Source organism: Trachurus trachurus (assembly GCF_905171665.1).
Source record: "Trachurus trachurus genome assembly, chromosome: 5".
NCBI classification, from domain to species: domain Eukaryota; kingdom Metazoa; phylum Chordata; class Actinopteri; order Carangiformes; family Carangidae; genus Trachurus; species Trachurus trachurus.
Genome location: NC_139896.1, coordinates 29,469,248 through 29,484,943, shown reverse-complemented (window position 1 = coordinate 29,484,943; position 15,696 = coordinate 29,469,248). Strand labels below are relative to the sequence as shown.

At 43.1% G+C, this 15,696-nt stretch overlaps 1 protein-coding gene across 1 annotated transcript; it reads right to left on the bottom strand.

Annotated features, from left to right (window-relative positions):
* Nucleotides 1-311: 311 nt before the first annotated feature.
* rbm6 (RNA binding motif protein 6) lies at nt 312-15,614 on the bottom strand. The gene is made up of 23 exons (XM_083972443.1): nt 15,508-15,614; nt 14,782-14,854; nt 12,228-13,776; nt 12,039-12,128; nt 11,860-11,929; nt 10,853-10,926; nt 7,646-7,720; nt 6,636-6,927; nt 5,724-5,881; nt 5,257-5,357; nt 5,082-5,151; nt 4,905-4,980; nt 4,552-4,607; nt 4,340-4,460; nt 4,024-4,121; nt 2,758-3,072; nt 1,983-2,132; nt 1,836-1,901; nt 1,473-1,700; nt 1,311-1,385; nt 1,110-1,219; nt 946-997; nt 312-852 (listed from the first exon to the last, which is right to left on the bottom strand). The coding sequence occupies exons 2-23, from the start codon at nt 14,832-14,834 to the stop codon at nt 757-759; spliced, it is 3,975 nt and encodes a 1,324-aa protein (XP_083828569.1). The 5' UTR covers nt 14,835-14,854; nt 15,508-15,614; the 3' UTR covers nt 312-756.
* Nucleotides 15,615-15,696: the final 82 nt, after the last annotated feature.

Below are 15,696 nucleotides of genomic sequence, written 5' to 3'. Positions count from 1 at the left end.
GGAAACATTGAAGCTGCACTGACTAACAAGTGAAATCACCGTGACGGGAAGAGAATGCATAAAGCAAGGTGGAAAGAATTACAAGGATATTTCTGTTTGAGTTGTACCATATTTTTTTCCTACATCAAATCGATTCTAATGATGTGACCCACCAAGCTCACTTGGATACATCAGGACAATGCAAAAACAAAAAGAGGTGTTTTGCTGCCATCTAGTGGCCATGGGATGGATATTTAAAAAACACAATCAGGCAGGTTTATCCATAATTTTTTTTTTTTTACTTAAAAATATGCACATGTAAGAGCATTTCCCATTCATGAAAATGAAAATGTAAAAATTGTTAAGTTTCAAAACAAACAGCGACTGTAGCCCGTGTGACAGCATCATTAAAAAAACAAAACAAAAAAACAGTATGGACACACTTCACATTTCTACATACAGGCCACAGATAAAATATGGGCAAAAAAAAAAAAATTCAAATCGACAGTATGAAGTCATTTCTGTACAGTATCCATCGCTGAAGATGTCCAATAATTCTTGTGTTTCCACTGTTTTGTTTTGTGTAAAGCTCCACTGTGTCCGTACGATGTGCTTTCAGTCCAGACCTGTCACTTTCATCTCCGTGTAGAAAGCTGTGGCTCTGCCGTGCAGTGATGTCCGAGGCAGAGAAACAGTTAAGACAGTCAAAGGGGACGTCTCGTGTCCAGGTGGTTGTCAACACTTAGCGTATCAAAGTGAGGATGTGTCCAGATGAGATCACTCGAGTTCCTTGAACCGTGCAAACATGGCCTTGCGTACCGCCTGTTTGTAGGTGGCATGGTCCCAAACCACAGGCTCCTTCTTTTTCCTCTGCTAAACAAACAAGTGTGGGAAAACATTTTTTTTAATAAAACCGACAAGAGACATTATGTTATACTTATTAGTGAAATAGAGCTTCACACCTACCGGAACGGGTTCAGCCCCTAAACCAGGCCTCTCGCTGACTCTGTTCATCTCCCTACGCAGAGAGAAAATTGTTAGGCAGTGACATATTCTGAATCACACCACCAACATGCTGCTTTGTCTCTGCATTTTTCCCCATGTCAACAACACTGTTAAAGCACATCTACCTGGAGCTCCCAGCCCAGGAATTATGCTGCTGCTGCTGCTGCTGCTGCTGCGGGTGATGGTGTTTTCTTCTCTTCTGTTCTGGTGACCTGGTTGATTCTTTAGCGCTCAGCTGTGGAGGACACAGTCCATGTTTCAAGATCAACTCACAGCATTAATCGCTTCTCAGCATATTTTAAACCCCATAAATGTTCTTCACTTACTTCTTTCTCCTGATTCTCTAATGCCTCCAACTCCTTCTTTGATCTTTTGATCTTAAGGTGGATCTCCATATTTTGCTGTTGAGACAATACACCCGAGCATTAGAGGTTTTGTTTACAGAGTAACTGTGGAGTATTGATCGTATGCAGGTTGATGGGTAGTACTTTGTGCAGGTCAGACAGCTGCTGGTGGCGGATCAGAGCGTCCTTGTTGGGGAACTGTCTCCTACACAGCAGGCAGGCCATCTTCCTCCAGTCTGTCAGTTTGTCGTCTCTGTCTTCAGACTGACTGCCTTGGCTGCTTTTAGCTGCCTCCTCCTTATCCTCTTCCACCTCTTCATCGCTGCCAGCTGCGTAGTCTGATGCCAGGAGACCAAGCGAGCCCATTGGGCGCTGAGGAACAAAGCAAACGCATGTTCAAAACATATTTATTTTTATCATTAAATATGGCACAAGGCAAAGTTAGTGATGTCTGGTCAGAGGCCATCCATATGATACGAGGAAGTCAAAGCACAGGTGGGTCCATACCTTTGACTTCTCGTCTTTTTTAGGGGGAGCAAGGGGCTTCTTGAAAAGATCATCCCCACCTGAAATCTGATGATACAGGGAAATGGTCAAACATGGATTTTTCTTACATCTACATCAACTGTACATATTATCCCAGTAGCTCCTCACCTTCCTCTCAAAGATAGCAAAACCAGCATCAGCTGACTTTGACTGCCTCCGATCGTCATCTATTCCGCCCCTCAGCACCGGCGACGGCGATCGGACACTTTCCTTCTGACGGTTCTGGATCTTTGCCCAGCGCTCCATATCTTTCATGATCTGCGAACAGCAACATGTCTCAATTGAAAATATAGTGGAATAAGGACATCCTGATATTGCGTAAGAGGGCAACTCTTTTATGTAGGTTTTAATCTAATCTTTTGACCATGGTACTTGATGATAATCCTACTGATTGTCAAGACTTCCATTAAGTTTTTAAAGGTTTTACCAGCTCTCTCTCTTCAGTGTCATTCATGAGGTCAGACCCACCAGATGAGCTCAATGTTGAATTTGTTTCCCACTTCAACCCTGAACCCAGTACTGGTCTACAACAAGCTGCTGAAGGGTCCAGCTTGAACTGGCTTTTATTTGGCTACATAATGTTAAATGTCTGTTTTCATAAGTGACAAGCTACAGAGGCATGATACTGTTAGCCAACTTGCTATTACCCATATTAGGAATTTGTTCATGGGTAGCTGGCTAAATGTAAGCATTCCTTTTGTTGGCTCTTGTGTAATGTGGGTATCTATTCATTAGTGCTTCTCTTTGTGTGTTTAATGACTCCTTTTCCCTCCTCCGTTTAGGCTGAAGGGAGGATGGAGGTGTGGCCAATGAAGACTGGCACTGGTTGCATACCCTTTAACTATCTGCCTCTCAAACACTAACAGTGTAGATGAAGCGTTACCTTGACAGCAGCCAGACTTCTGGGCTTCTCGTCTTTGTCCTTTTTACTAGGGTCATCATCCTCTTTCTTCTCAGGAGTCGTCGGAGTGGGGACTGGCTCCGGAGCAGACATGAGAACTTCTGCAGTATCGGGAGGCAGCGATGACTTCTTCATTTCCAGAGGAGCATCTGCCGCTGGGTTGGACAGAATGGCCTGGTCTTCGGCTGTCATGGCAACAGGCTGGGGGTCTGCGGATTTCCCTCCTGGGACTGGGATGTAGGTCTTTGATGCTGCGTCCCAGTACATGTACTCCTGGGTTTGAGCGTTGTAGAAATACTGCACACAAACACATGAGAAAAAGCAACCAAACCCATTATTCAAGGAGGCGTCAGTCTAATGTATTAGTGCATATGTCACCTTGAACTCTAGTTTAGTGAGAGAACATTCAAAAACATCCGTCTGCTGTTATAAGCTCTACATTTAGTCTAGGTAGGTATAACATCAGAAAGGTACTGACTTCAGCACGTGCATATATGGGGCTTAAAGGGATACTTTACCCAAAATGAATAATTCACCAATTTACTCACCGTCACGCCAAAGAAGGGTTTGGAGTTTCGGAGTTATCAAAACGCTTTTGTAGTTCCAGGGGGGGTCGGGCTGGCAACGGATTTTCATATAATGGCATCGGATTGTGTTTACATCCAAATACCTCCATACTGCTCGTCCGTACTGACACAAGTGTCCTGAAGCCGCGACATGAAAAAGTTGTTCGGAAAACATTAATTAGATCTCTGTTTTTAGCCTTGTTGTAGTAGTAGCTCCCAGTGGCTCTGTTGATGTTTGTGCACATGCGCAAGATTTGCTGTGAGATGTTTGTTCGTCGTTGTAAACCATTGGATGTCTGATGTAAACACGGAAGAACATCTCACAGCAAATTTGAGACATCTCGTGCAGCCACTGGGAGCTACTACTACAACAAGGCTAAAAACAGATCAAATTATTTTTTTCCAAACAACTTTTCAGGACGCGGCTTCAGGACACTTGGGTCAGTATGGACGAGCAGTATGGAGGTATTTGGATGTTTCATAGTGTGTGTTTTGGACGATTCAAAAGTGAGCTCTATCCACCGCCATTCATTATATGAAAATCCATTTCCAACCGAACCCCCCGGAACTCCAAAAGTGTTTTGATAACCAAACCCTTCCTTGGCATGACGGTGAGTAGAAAATTGGTGAATTATCAATTTTTGGGTGACGTATCCCTTTAATGTTGTCTTTTTATTCTCACCCTAGAGTTAGGATCGTAGTACAGTGTCGTCTCAGGATCATAGTAAAAGCCTGATGTGGCATCAAACAAATAGTTGGTCATGTCCGGAGTCTCAGGTCCTGGAAGAATGAAGACAAACATAAAATGAGCAAAACAAATGATCACTGGTCTTTCAGGGTTGCTGACAAAAACTGTCCTGGTCTGTAGTTTCATCATATAGGTGACAATCATTTTAGAGGCTATGACAAATAAAATATGACAAACTCTACAGTGTAGTAACAACACAGACACAAGGTGATCCGTCTTTTTGGGATTTCATAATTGAATAGCTCCTCACCATAGACGTAGGTCTGTGATCCGTCTGCATTGGCCGTCATTGGGGCTGATTCTGTGGGTACATTAGCTCCACCAGCATGGAACGAAGGGTCCACAGGTGGAGTCTCACAGTAGCCAACGCCCTATGAGGTGATAAAATGATACTGCTCAAAGCTGGGAAGTGAACGGCTTATTAAAAAAGGTCATATTTTACTTCTTTGCTTCACACCCTACCTGGCTAATGAGTGGGTCCGTCGACAGAGCGGGATTCGTGCCAGTTAACAAATCACCTGGTAAGAAAAAAAACGTGAGAATATTAGAGAGATTTAGAAATAAAAAAGTTAGGGGGCGCCATGTGGCATAGTGCGATGAGCAGGACTGTGCAGAGGCTATAGTCCTCGCTGCAGTCGGCTCTGGTTCGAATTTTACTGCATGTCCTTTCCCCTCTCTCTGCCTACCTGTCTCTCTCAACTATGCTATCAAATAAAGGCAAAAAAAATTATAAATATTAAATAAATAAAAGTTAAGTAATAATAAACCGTGCATAGGGAGCAAGATGCTGGACTTTGTGTTTGATCAAGTCTCACCTGGCATAAGAGCAGGAGCACCAGCAGGTGGCTGCAAGAACGGTGGAGGATGTGGGAACGGCGACTGCTGCTGTTGCTGAAACACCACGGCAAAAACACAAAATACAGCTCATGAGCATTTTGACGATTCTCTTCCTTTCAGTAATTTTGAAAAGCAACAGGAGGAGCACAGCTTACCCCCATTAGGCTGGCCTCAGGTGGATACCCAAGGATAGAATTGTTTGGTTTGTCGAACTCTCTTCTGAAACTGAAAGACAGAAAATTATCAGGAACAAAGGAACATTTTCCTCGACAACATGCGAGGATAAAAAAAAAAACTAACAAAAAAAACTTTGGTGACATTGTGACTTACTTTTGGTTCTTTAAGGGTTTTGCAACCTCAGCATAAACTCTCACTCCATCAATATAAAGGGGTCTGGGTTTGGTGAGGAGCTCAACCAGACGTGTCACTTGCTACAAAAGAAGACAAAGTGATGAACGCTTGAAAACGACACTTGACAAGAATGTTAGGAACAAGAAACTGGCCCCAGAATTTTGGGCAACTCACTCTGAAGGTAAGAAGTATAATTTTACAGTTTTATCTGAAAGCCTACTGCTAATCTCATCTATCAACATAAACAAACAAAAAAGCCAGTCAAAGAGGATTCTTTCACATTGTCTACTGTGCAAGAACTGCTCCACCGACAAAAAGCATTCTACAAAGATTTGATGGATCAACAAGCGAAAAACTTAAAATCTTTCATCCAAATGTTTGTTGACTCCACCAATCAAAGGTTGACTATAAACCACTGAAAGCTGTGTTATTATATTTTTACAAACCTCATGGGAGTCCATGTCAACAAAGCAGAAGCACTTTGCTCCAGGGGGCTTGGCCTTGACTAGACGGACATTTCTTTCATCCAGGTATGCAAAGGGATCCAAGGCTTTCAAGATGGTTTCCACTGTGGTGGTGGGCTTCACATTTTTTATTATCATGGCTGTGCAGGGACAAAAGGAAAAAATACTGTTAACTCCACTCAGTTAGGAGTTACAATAGCACATACAGTATCTCACAAAAGTGAGTATACTGAAGCAGAGCATGACCCCCTCCCTTCAGAAACTGGGCCCAGGGCAGTAGTCCAACATGACAACGACCCCAAACACACCTCCAAGACGACCACTGCCTTGCTAAAGACACTGAGGGTAAAGGTGATGGACTGTCCAACATGTCTCCAGACCTAAACCCTATTGAGCATCTGTGGGACATCCTCAAATGGAAGGTGGAGGAGCGCAAGGTGTCATCCACCACCGTGATTTCATCATGGAGGAGTGGAAGAGGTTTCCAGTGGCAACCTGTGAAGCTCTAGTGAACTCTATGCCCAAGACAGTTAAGGCAGTGCTGGAAAAAAAATAGTAGCTACACAAAAAATTGACACTTTGGGCACAATTTGGACATTTTCACTTAGGGGTGTACTCACTTTTGTTGCCAGCGGTTCAGACATTAATGGCTATGTGTTGAGTTATTTTGAGGGGACAACAAATTTATACAAGCTGTACACTGACTACTTTACATTGTATCAAAGTGTCATATCTTCAGTGTTGTCCGCTGAAAAGATATACTAAAATATTTACAAAACTGTGAGGGGTGTACTCACTTTTGTGAGATACTGTAACTATCTGTGGATTGCAAACATTTGTTTCCAACAAAGATGCAGGAGATAAAAAGAGAACAAGGAGCTCCATTCGACATACTTTTACTGTCTTTAAAGACCGAGTCAGATTGGTGTGAATTGTGATGAGGTAGGTTGCGGTTGCCCCAGGGCTCTGCTTGCTGCTCAGTCTCTTGCTGTTGGAGCTGTTGGTCCACCTGCTGCTGCCACGCCTCTGGAGTCAGGTCGGAGCTGCGCTGCCACAGGCCGTGGGGCAGTGGCTGCAGAGGAGCTTTTGGGTTGGACCCGTTCAGGTTGGTCTTCAGTTCCTCTGATGGTTCATCTGGTCTGGGCAGCTGAGGCTCCTGGAGTTGAGGTGCTTTGTGATCTGATTTCTAAATTCACAGGGACAGAAGGAAGGGATGGCTTTTAAAAAATGTTAAGGTTTATTGCAAGAGCAGTTATAAAGAAGGGTCATTTTGTTATAATATTGACTTGAATTGGGCCCCCAAGCGTTGTTCCATTAACTCTCTTAAAGGGATAGTTCAAGATTTTGGCAAATTGGCCCATTGCCATAATCCCTATAGTTTTAGGAGTAGGTTTGTTACCTTTACTTGTCGGTGCAAGCTATTTTTAGAATGGTGGAGCAGAACCGCGAGCTGCTCAGAGCTAAAGATACCGAGGCTAATGGAATTTCTTGGTTTCCCTCATCAAACTCATCAAATACACAATCCAACAACTCCAAAACGCTCTCTCATGGTCAAGTTGTGACCTGCACATTCACCACGCTATGAGATAATAGCGGAACGTTACGAGACAGTTGTTTTCGAGGTAAATTCATGCAAAACCGCAGTTTTTCAGCAAGCAAAACTTGTCCACCAGAGCGTTTTGGAGTTGTTGGATTGTGTATTTGATAAGTTTGATGAGGGAAACCAAGAAATCCCATTAGCCTCCGTAGCGTAGCTCTGAGTAGCCGTTCTAAAAACAGCTTGCACTGACAATTAAAGGTAACGAGCCTACTCCTAAAACTATAGGTATTTTGGCAATGGGCCAATTTGCCAAAATGTTGAACTTTAAGCGTTTCTGGTGCAATATGAACTCATTTTCACTCACATGAACACCTCTTTCACACTCGTCTGGCTGGATGAATTTCATGGTAGCTGTTCTAGTGCCAACCTTTAGGGATCCCTGGAAGAAGAACAGAAAAGGTCACTCAGCATTGTGAGAAGGCAGTGGGTCAAACCTGAATCAATACCAATGACATGCACTGTGGCAGGTTTAGCCCTCCTCTTCACTGCCGAGGATAAAAAAAAAAATGGACCAACAGTTATGGTGGCGTGCAAAACCCAGGTCCAGGACCATGCTTCACACAGGCCATTTGCCCCAATACTACATTAAATTGTTTCGAAGGGAACTACAAATTAGGGCTCCAGCAAGGGATTATTTTCATTTACTATTAATCTGCTGACTATTCTGTCAGTAAATGAAGTAGAGTGTTTGGTCCATAGATGTTGCTTGTTTTGTCCAAACAAAACGCTAAGATGTGCAGCTCGCTATCAGACAGGACAATGACAAGCAGCAAATCCCCATAACTGAAAGAGCTTGAACTTGGTTACGTTTTGAAATACGACTGACTCGATTAGTCATTGAAATAGTTGCTGATTCATTTTCTTTTTTCGAATCAGCCCTATCACAAACATACCGGACTCTGGTACAATCGATGACTCGTATCCACAGAAAAATATCCAAGTGAAAGCGACAGAGCAAATGAGAACTGCGCTCTCAGCAGGTGAGGTGAACTGCGCTCTCAGCAGGTGAGGTGTACCAGTCAAACCACTCCATGTGTGAATACCCCATTTCCAACACTAGCCTGTGTTTGTGTGGTGGAACACGAAGCTCATGGCACCTCTAAATGTACTGTGCAAATTAATACACTGTCTCCTTTAATTCTGATGTTCATTCCAAAGACTCTCTCACTCCCCCAGAATTAAATGAAAACATCAAAACCAACCATACATGTGCTCATTCCCCAGACACACAATCACAATCTGCTATTTGGTGCCACAGCAACTATTTAAAAATGAAAACAAGAAAACAAAAATAAAGTTAAAGCCATCCTTTACCTCTCATGATAGTTTCAAAGTTGGTATTCAAATCTTTTTAAGTGCTGCAGAACATACATACAATTAGTAGGGAAAACTTCAGGAGTATACCAGTGACCAGTCTAACAGAAATAGAAGAGCCAGACAAACTTTTACACATTTCATCAACAATGCAACTGATCCCATCCACAAAAAGATAAGGTAATAGGTGAGATCATGTTTGAGATGTGATCAAAAGCACAGCAATCCTGGTCAGTGCGAGCTGTTCATTGTTGAGATGAAAGTGTCAATCATTCAGTCCCCAGAGAAATCCAAAGAAAGCTGAAATCCCGTGGACAAGAAAACACCATCAAGAGGACAAAGGCTCCCAGGGAAGAGAGCTGCAGATGATCGAAAATGCCTTGAACTAGCAAAAGATTTCTGCCACAGACACTTGAAGACAACAAGAATGGCAGTCTGCAGCCATGCTAGAAGTTTTGCGAAGCTGTAATGCTTCAGAGAAAACCAAAGAACTGAATAAATTCAGGGATTACCAAAGTTCACAAAACCCACAAATGCCAATATCACATTGCTAACTATGAATCCAACAGATGTCAAGATATCTCCCCTCTGAACCACTACTGTCAGCCTCCTGTTGGTGCAAAAGAAATGGCAGGATATCGGCAGACTCATTAAGATTCATCCTGTGGGGATCCAAATAAGTACTAAGCCACAGAGGAGATGCAGACAGTTCCCAGGTTGAGTTAAAATCTCGACCTGATGGTGGCTCTAGAAAGAAAGTCAGGGCATCACCAAAGACTTTGGGGACTTATCCTGTGGGCACCATGAGTGTGTGTACCAAACTTAATGGCAATCTAAGTATCAAAAAGTCAAGGAAAGGTCAAGAGAGCAGGCTTCTTTCTCTGGGGCACCATGACAGGCCTGTACAGACCATCATGGCAATGTGTCCAATAACTGCTTAGATATTTTAGCCTACATCAAAGTGAAAGCCCAACTGATGTGATGGATAATTGCTATTGGCTTAGCAAAAAGCCTTTGAAAGCACTGTCGATGTGGCTGAGAAGAGTCATACAAAAGTTGTGATCACTGCAACACAATTAAACAATATATTCTATTATGTCAAAAATAGTCGTTTTCTCTTGCAAAGTTAGCAAAGAAGAATATATACTATATGCAACAGCAGCAGTAGGCTTCTGAGTAACACCGCTGTATTCACACCAACTTGCGCCCTGTGGTAAGACACAGCCCCCTCATTCATTTGAATGAGTCCAGTCCAGCAACTGTGGAGACGCTAACACAGACCTCCGGCCAAAAAAAAGAAAAAAGAAAACAAGCATGGGTGTAAAGCAAACAAGTTGCACCCCGCTTAACTTTTGCCAGAAAGTAATCCTGTGGCAGTACACTACAGTTACACTACAGTCCCAGCACCACCCAAAGGAGAATGTGCATGCCGATTAAGCCTTGATAGTACACTACAGTTAGCCAATCAATGATCCTGGTGGAGTACGTCACAACACAAATGCAGTGTTCCTTCTGTTCACAGACTGATCGGGATGACAACAGCTATAATTACCGTGATAAATTTCAACCACACAGTGTTTTCGACATTCGCTCCCAAACAAGTCTGTTCACCTCAGGTTTGTTTTAGATCTATGGGCCACATAAAGCGTTGGTTAGCAAAGTGTTCGTATGTAAAACTGCTTTCTCACCAGCTGAAAGCAAAGTAGTAACCAAGCAGTAAAAAAAATCTTTGATCCTCTTTGCAAAGACTTAATCTCATCACAGAAAACTGTAGCCAAGTACGGTACCTGCATGGTCACCATTTCCTGATAAAACCAGATTTCGGCAGTTTGGGGTCGAGTTGGAAAATTTAAGGTTAGGAGGGCGAGCAAACCATATGAAGGAAACCTGTGCACATATACAGTTTTAAATTTTTCCTGTATCTTTTAAATGCTAGATAAGAAATGGAGTGCTACCATTACTTTATGAGTAAGTGCTTATACGTCATATAATATTAGGACTAACTGCTGAGGCTTAAGACATGGGTATCTAATAATGTCAACAACTGACATCTTTATCTCCTTAATCAAAGTAAGTTGAAAGTTATAGCAACCCCCGGCTCCCAGGTTCTCTCCCTCCCCGTATACTAAATGCCCTCTCAACCCCTCGTAATCCTGATGGGAGAGACGGCCTTCGTAGAGCGACGAGGATGGGCCACCTTGTTGGACTCCATGAAGAGAACTGCATCCTCGAGGTTTAAAAACTCCACATAGGCCGTATCGTAGCTGTAACCTGGGGACAGCATTTGAAATACAGATGGGTTTTTGTTAGTCAATGCCAGTAATGACAGTCACCCACTAAAACATAAAAGACAGTTCGTCAATACAAGAATCAGTCGAGAATCAGTGCAAGCGATTTTTCTTTTCTTTTTTTTTCTCTTCACCTTTAGGGACACACATACCTTTTCAGGAAAGCACAAGTTATTTATGCTTTTTTTCTATTCAGTCTTGTGATGACTGACATCATATGAAACTTTGCCATGTGAGGCATGGATAGAGCCAAGCCTTAACAGACAGATAATCCAGACCAATGGCAGTGAACGACTGCACGGTGTGCACCATGGACACAGAAATATTTACCATTTATATTTATGTCCAATGAAATACGGCACCTAATGTCTCATTCTGGAGGTGATGTTTTGGTATTTTTACAAAAATTAAAAGGCCTTTGAGACATAATCTCCACAAGAGGGCTTGGAATTATATATAATCATGTGTAGAGTGATCCATTAAGGAAAACTTGCATGCTAAAGCAGATCAGCAGAACGAACAACACACTTACAAGGCAGTTTCCATTTCAGGTTTGTTGACATTCTTTTTTTCCCCAATCAGAGAACTTGGATAAACTGTCTCTGAAGGACACATTCAGTCAGATATTTTGGGACTGACACTGAATATCACTCTTTCAAAGCTCCTACTGTTGAATCCTTGACTTATTGACAATGACCCCACATTGTCATGGCATAACAGAGCCCACCCGCCCCCCCCCCCCCACACACTCCCGGTACAAGTTCACACAGACCAGCAACAACAAAAAGCAACCAAGATCATAAAACAGAAAAAAAAATGCGGAGGTTCGAATGTCGTAAAAAGCGAAACGTCGAGGGACATGTTAGCGAACGACTGCCCCGAAGTTGTTTTAAAAAAAAGAAACTTGTTTTCTTACCTGGCACAACATTTTTGATTTTCATCCCCTGGATTGGCACACCATCACGACTTACAAAGGCACCGAGAATCTGCAAAACAAGATCGTATCAAACAGAGTGAGTTACACCACGGCCACCTATGCAAACTACTACCAACACAGTCCGATAACAGAGAGCTGCTTTCCTGTTTTATAAATACCTGTTCCATTGTGGCAGTCTTTGGAATACCAATTATGGATATCGTATTGGAAACTTTGTCCTCCACGGATGCACTCCTGTAGTCTTGATCCTTTTCACATGAAGTTTGATGAAATTGCAGTTAATGGGCAACATATGAGAAGTCAAGTATCATTTTGAAACAATGGACAAACAGGAAAAATGAACATACCTGAGAGCCAGATTCACTAAACTTTGAAGGTGGGATTGGTTTAGTGTCTTTGATGAGTTTCTCTGCTGCTGGTTGGAGCTCCTCACGTTTGTACTCAAAAGCCCTCCCAGACCCTGTTCTATAATCAATGTCTCTGTAGTCTTGGTCTCTTGACTGCACAGCGCTGCTGCTTTGGAAATCCCGTTCCACCCCCATCTTTCCCCTGGGAGGTCCTTGATTATGCGGGATATCTTTCATCCCTGTAAAACAATCATTTGGCTTCTGAATCTCACGTGGAGGCTGATTTTTCTCTTGATGGTAAGGGGGCCTTTCGTCATGGTGAGATTTATTCTGATTAAGCTTCGGGTCCCTTTCTCCAAGCCAATGTTTGCCCTCATTTTCTCTTCCAAGAGGGCCGACGAGAGGATTTATATCTGGAGGCGGATGGTCTTGTGGACCTTTGTTGCCGATTGGTGGAAGGTCAATAGCAGAAAAGTGGTCACCACGAGGAAAGCCGACATCTTTCCTTGGGAAATCAACAGGTGGCCTATCCCTTTCCTGAAATGGTGGTGGATCTCGAACATTCACATCTCTGCCAAAACCTACAGGGAAGCCGGGTTCAGGTACACCTCCCATACCTTTACCCATGTTTAAGAAAGGATTTTTGTCTTTCCGCCGGTTCTTCCATTCTTCTGCAAGAGTCATCTCCTCACCACTTCGATAATCCACAAGAGGACTGTCACCCGACTCTCTATACTCTCTCTCTCGAAGAGGGTCTTCTGCATCCATGAACTCTGATCTCTGGGGGCCACCAACATCTGAAGGCATGTCTGGCCTTGCCCTATCCATTGGAGGGACATCGCTATTTCCAAATCTTAAGGGTGATCTGTCTCTCCCTCTAAATTCAGCTGATGGTCCTGGACGACTTCTGAAATCCATATCAGACTCGAACCCGCCTCTTGGATTGAAAGGTGGTCCCCCTCGTCTGTCTGTGTCCATCATTCTCCTTTCACGAGGAGGCAAGTCCATATCAAAGTGATCGCTGTCACCCATTCCCATTGGGGGCCTGTCACGCATGTCCCTGAATCCATCATTTCGCTCCATTCGGTCTGCAGGAAACCCTCGTCTTCCATCCGCATTTGGATCATTGAATCGTGGCATGTTGTACTGAAACGACTCTCTGTCTCTCATGTCCATAAATTTACTGTTTGGATCTCTTGGTGGCATACCCCTACCTCCCATGTCCACAGAGTTCCTGCCTGGTCCCGGAAAACCAGAAGCATTCATCAGTTTGTCTCTGATGGAAATTTCGTAATTCCTTCTGAGGCTGAAGTCTGGCTCTTCACCTGGTCTGAAGAATTCTCTGTTTGGCTCTCTCCCTCGCATTTCACGTGGGTCCATATCACGCCCCCTCATTGGTGGCCCATGGTCCATTCTCCTCATGTCCATAGGTGGGAGATCTACAGGTCTTGGGCCCATATGACCCATGGAACCCATGTTCATCCCATCCCTTCCTCTGTAATCAGGCATGGAACGATCTCTCCCAAACATTTCTCCACGGTGATCACCACTGGAATATATGTTAATATATTAGGATACTGGTTTGTTATGCAAGCACACACCTAAATAAACAAGGGTTTCAACAAAGTAATATATAAGTATTTTTTCAGAATTGCCCAATTAATCAACAAATACCTGTACAGAAGGGCAGTATGTATATACAGCTCTGGAAAAAATTAAGAGACCACTCCCAAAATGATCAGTTTCTCTGGTTTTACTATTTATAGGTATGTGTTTGAGTAGAATTCAATTTAAAAATGTTTGTTTTATTCTATGAACTACCGACAACATTTCTCCCAAAATTGAAATTAAAATATTGTCATTTAGAGCTTTTATTGGCTGAAAATGACAACTGGTCAAAATAACAAAAGATATCAAGTCTTTTCAGACCTTGAATAATGATAATGCAAAGAAAACATGTTCATATTTATTCCTAAACAACACAGCAAGAATATTTTAAGTCAGGAAGAGTCTAATCCCAGCAGTGTTTTTAGAATGAGTTGTGTTTGTGTTGGTATTTAAAAAAGAAAAGAATGACTGTCATACATGTAGAGATGCTTTTAAGAAACATTTGTGAAAGTGGTCTCTTGTTTTTTTCCAGAGCTGGATATATGTATAGGGTCGGGTTAGGGTTAGAGGAGGACTATGTTTCTCCAGGGTTCCTACATTTTAAATTTCAAAATTGTTTTCCAGACCCTAATTTCCACACTTCTTGGTAAAATAAATAACTAAAAATCTGATAATTCTCAATAAAAAAAGAAATTCAAATAATTTGTGAGAGTGATGCAAAGAGGATTTGCCTCAAAAGGGTGGTGTCATACAATGCAGTAGGCTAAATGGTTCAAATACTTATAACAATAGTATCAACGGAAATTGCACTGCTTGGCCATAATTATCTATACCACATTTTCAAATAAAGGGTTTACCTGTACTATGCCCCCCAACAAACAGCGAAAGCAAGAAGATTGTGGCCGTTATTGATGTTAGTCTTAATCCATGAGTCCATGGTGCTTACCGAAAGGGTGGTCCTCCCCGTGGTCCTTGCCCTGGCCCTGGTCCATCCCACATGTCTGCAGGCAGTATCTTACCTGGAAGCAAAGTCACCGGTTAGCAGCATATTACGGTAGATGAAGTCACCACTTTTGCCTTCGCAATGGCTGTTATAGCTTTTAGAGCAAAATCAGTACAAGGGGTGGTCTAGCTGCTGCAAACCCTGAGCGAAAGGCATGAACATTCATACACTCAGCCATTTAAATATTAATGTGTAGAAAAGGTTTCTCGGCTCATGTGCTGGCTCATGTGATGTGTCTGTCTTGAAGATGGATGCCTACGTCAGTCCCGGGGCCATCACCACACTGGGCGTTGTGATTGCTAATGCTGCTGACCCACTGAAGGCTGGCCCGCTAAATATAGCCGACACTAGGCCCGAAGAATGTACGCCACAACATAAACAACTGGCTTCAATGTTATAAACGACAGCGATACAGTGAAGTAATGTTTCCCAGGGGACAATGGCATGGTAAAGGCGGTGTTTGCGTAATTAAATCAGCAAGATAAAGTCAATTTTGACCGACGCGACCATTCAAAGGTTGACCGGAACGGAGCTAGCGTATCTGGGCTAAGATTAATGTCAAACGCCGCCTCTTTGCGTCAGCGTAGGACTGAACGGCGTCATTTAAAAACACAAAAGACTTCACTGACAATATATTTCACCGTAGATATTTTCACACGACCTACTTACTTCGTTCTCCGAGTACAATATCGATGTTGCGGTGGTTGTCTTCCCGGTCGTCGATGGCTCGGCTTCGGCAAACCGCTGAAAAATGGAGACCAGCTTCTTCTTCTGCTGCTGCTGCAGCGGAGACGGAGCTTCCTCTTCACGGCTGCAGCAGAGCCGCTTACCGCCGCCCAGCGACCACCAAGCGCCAAC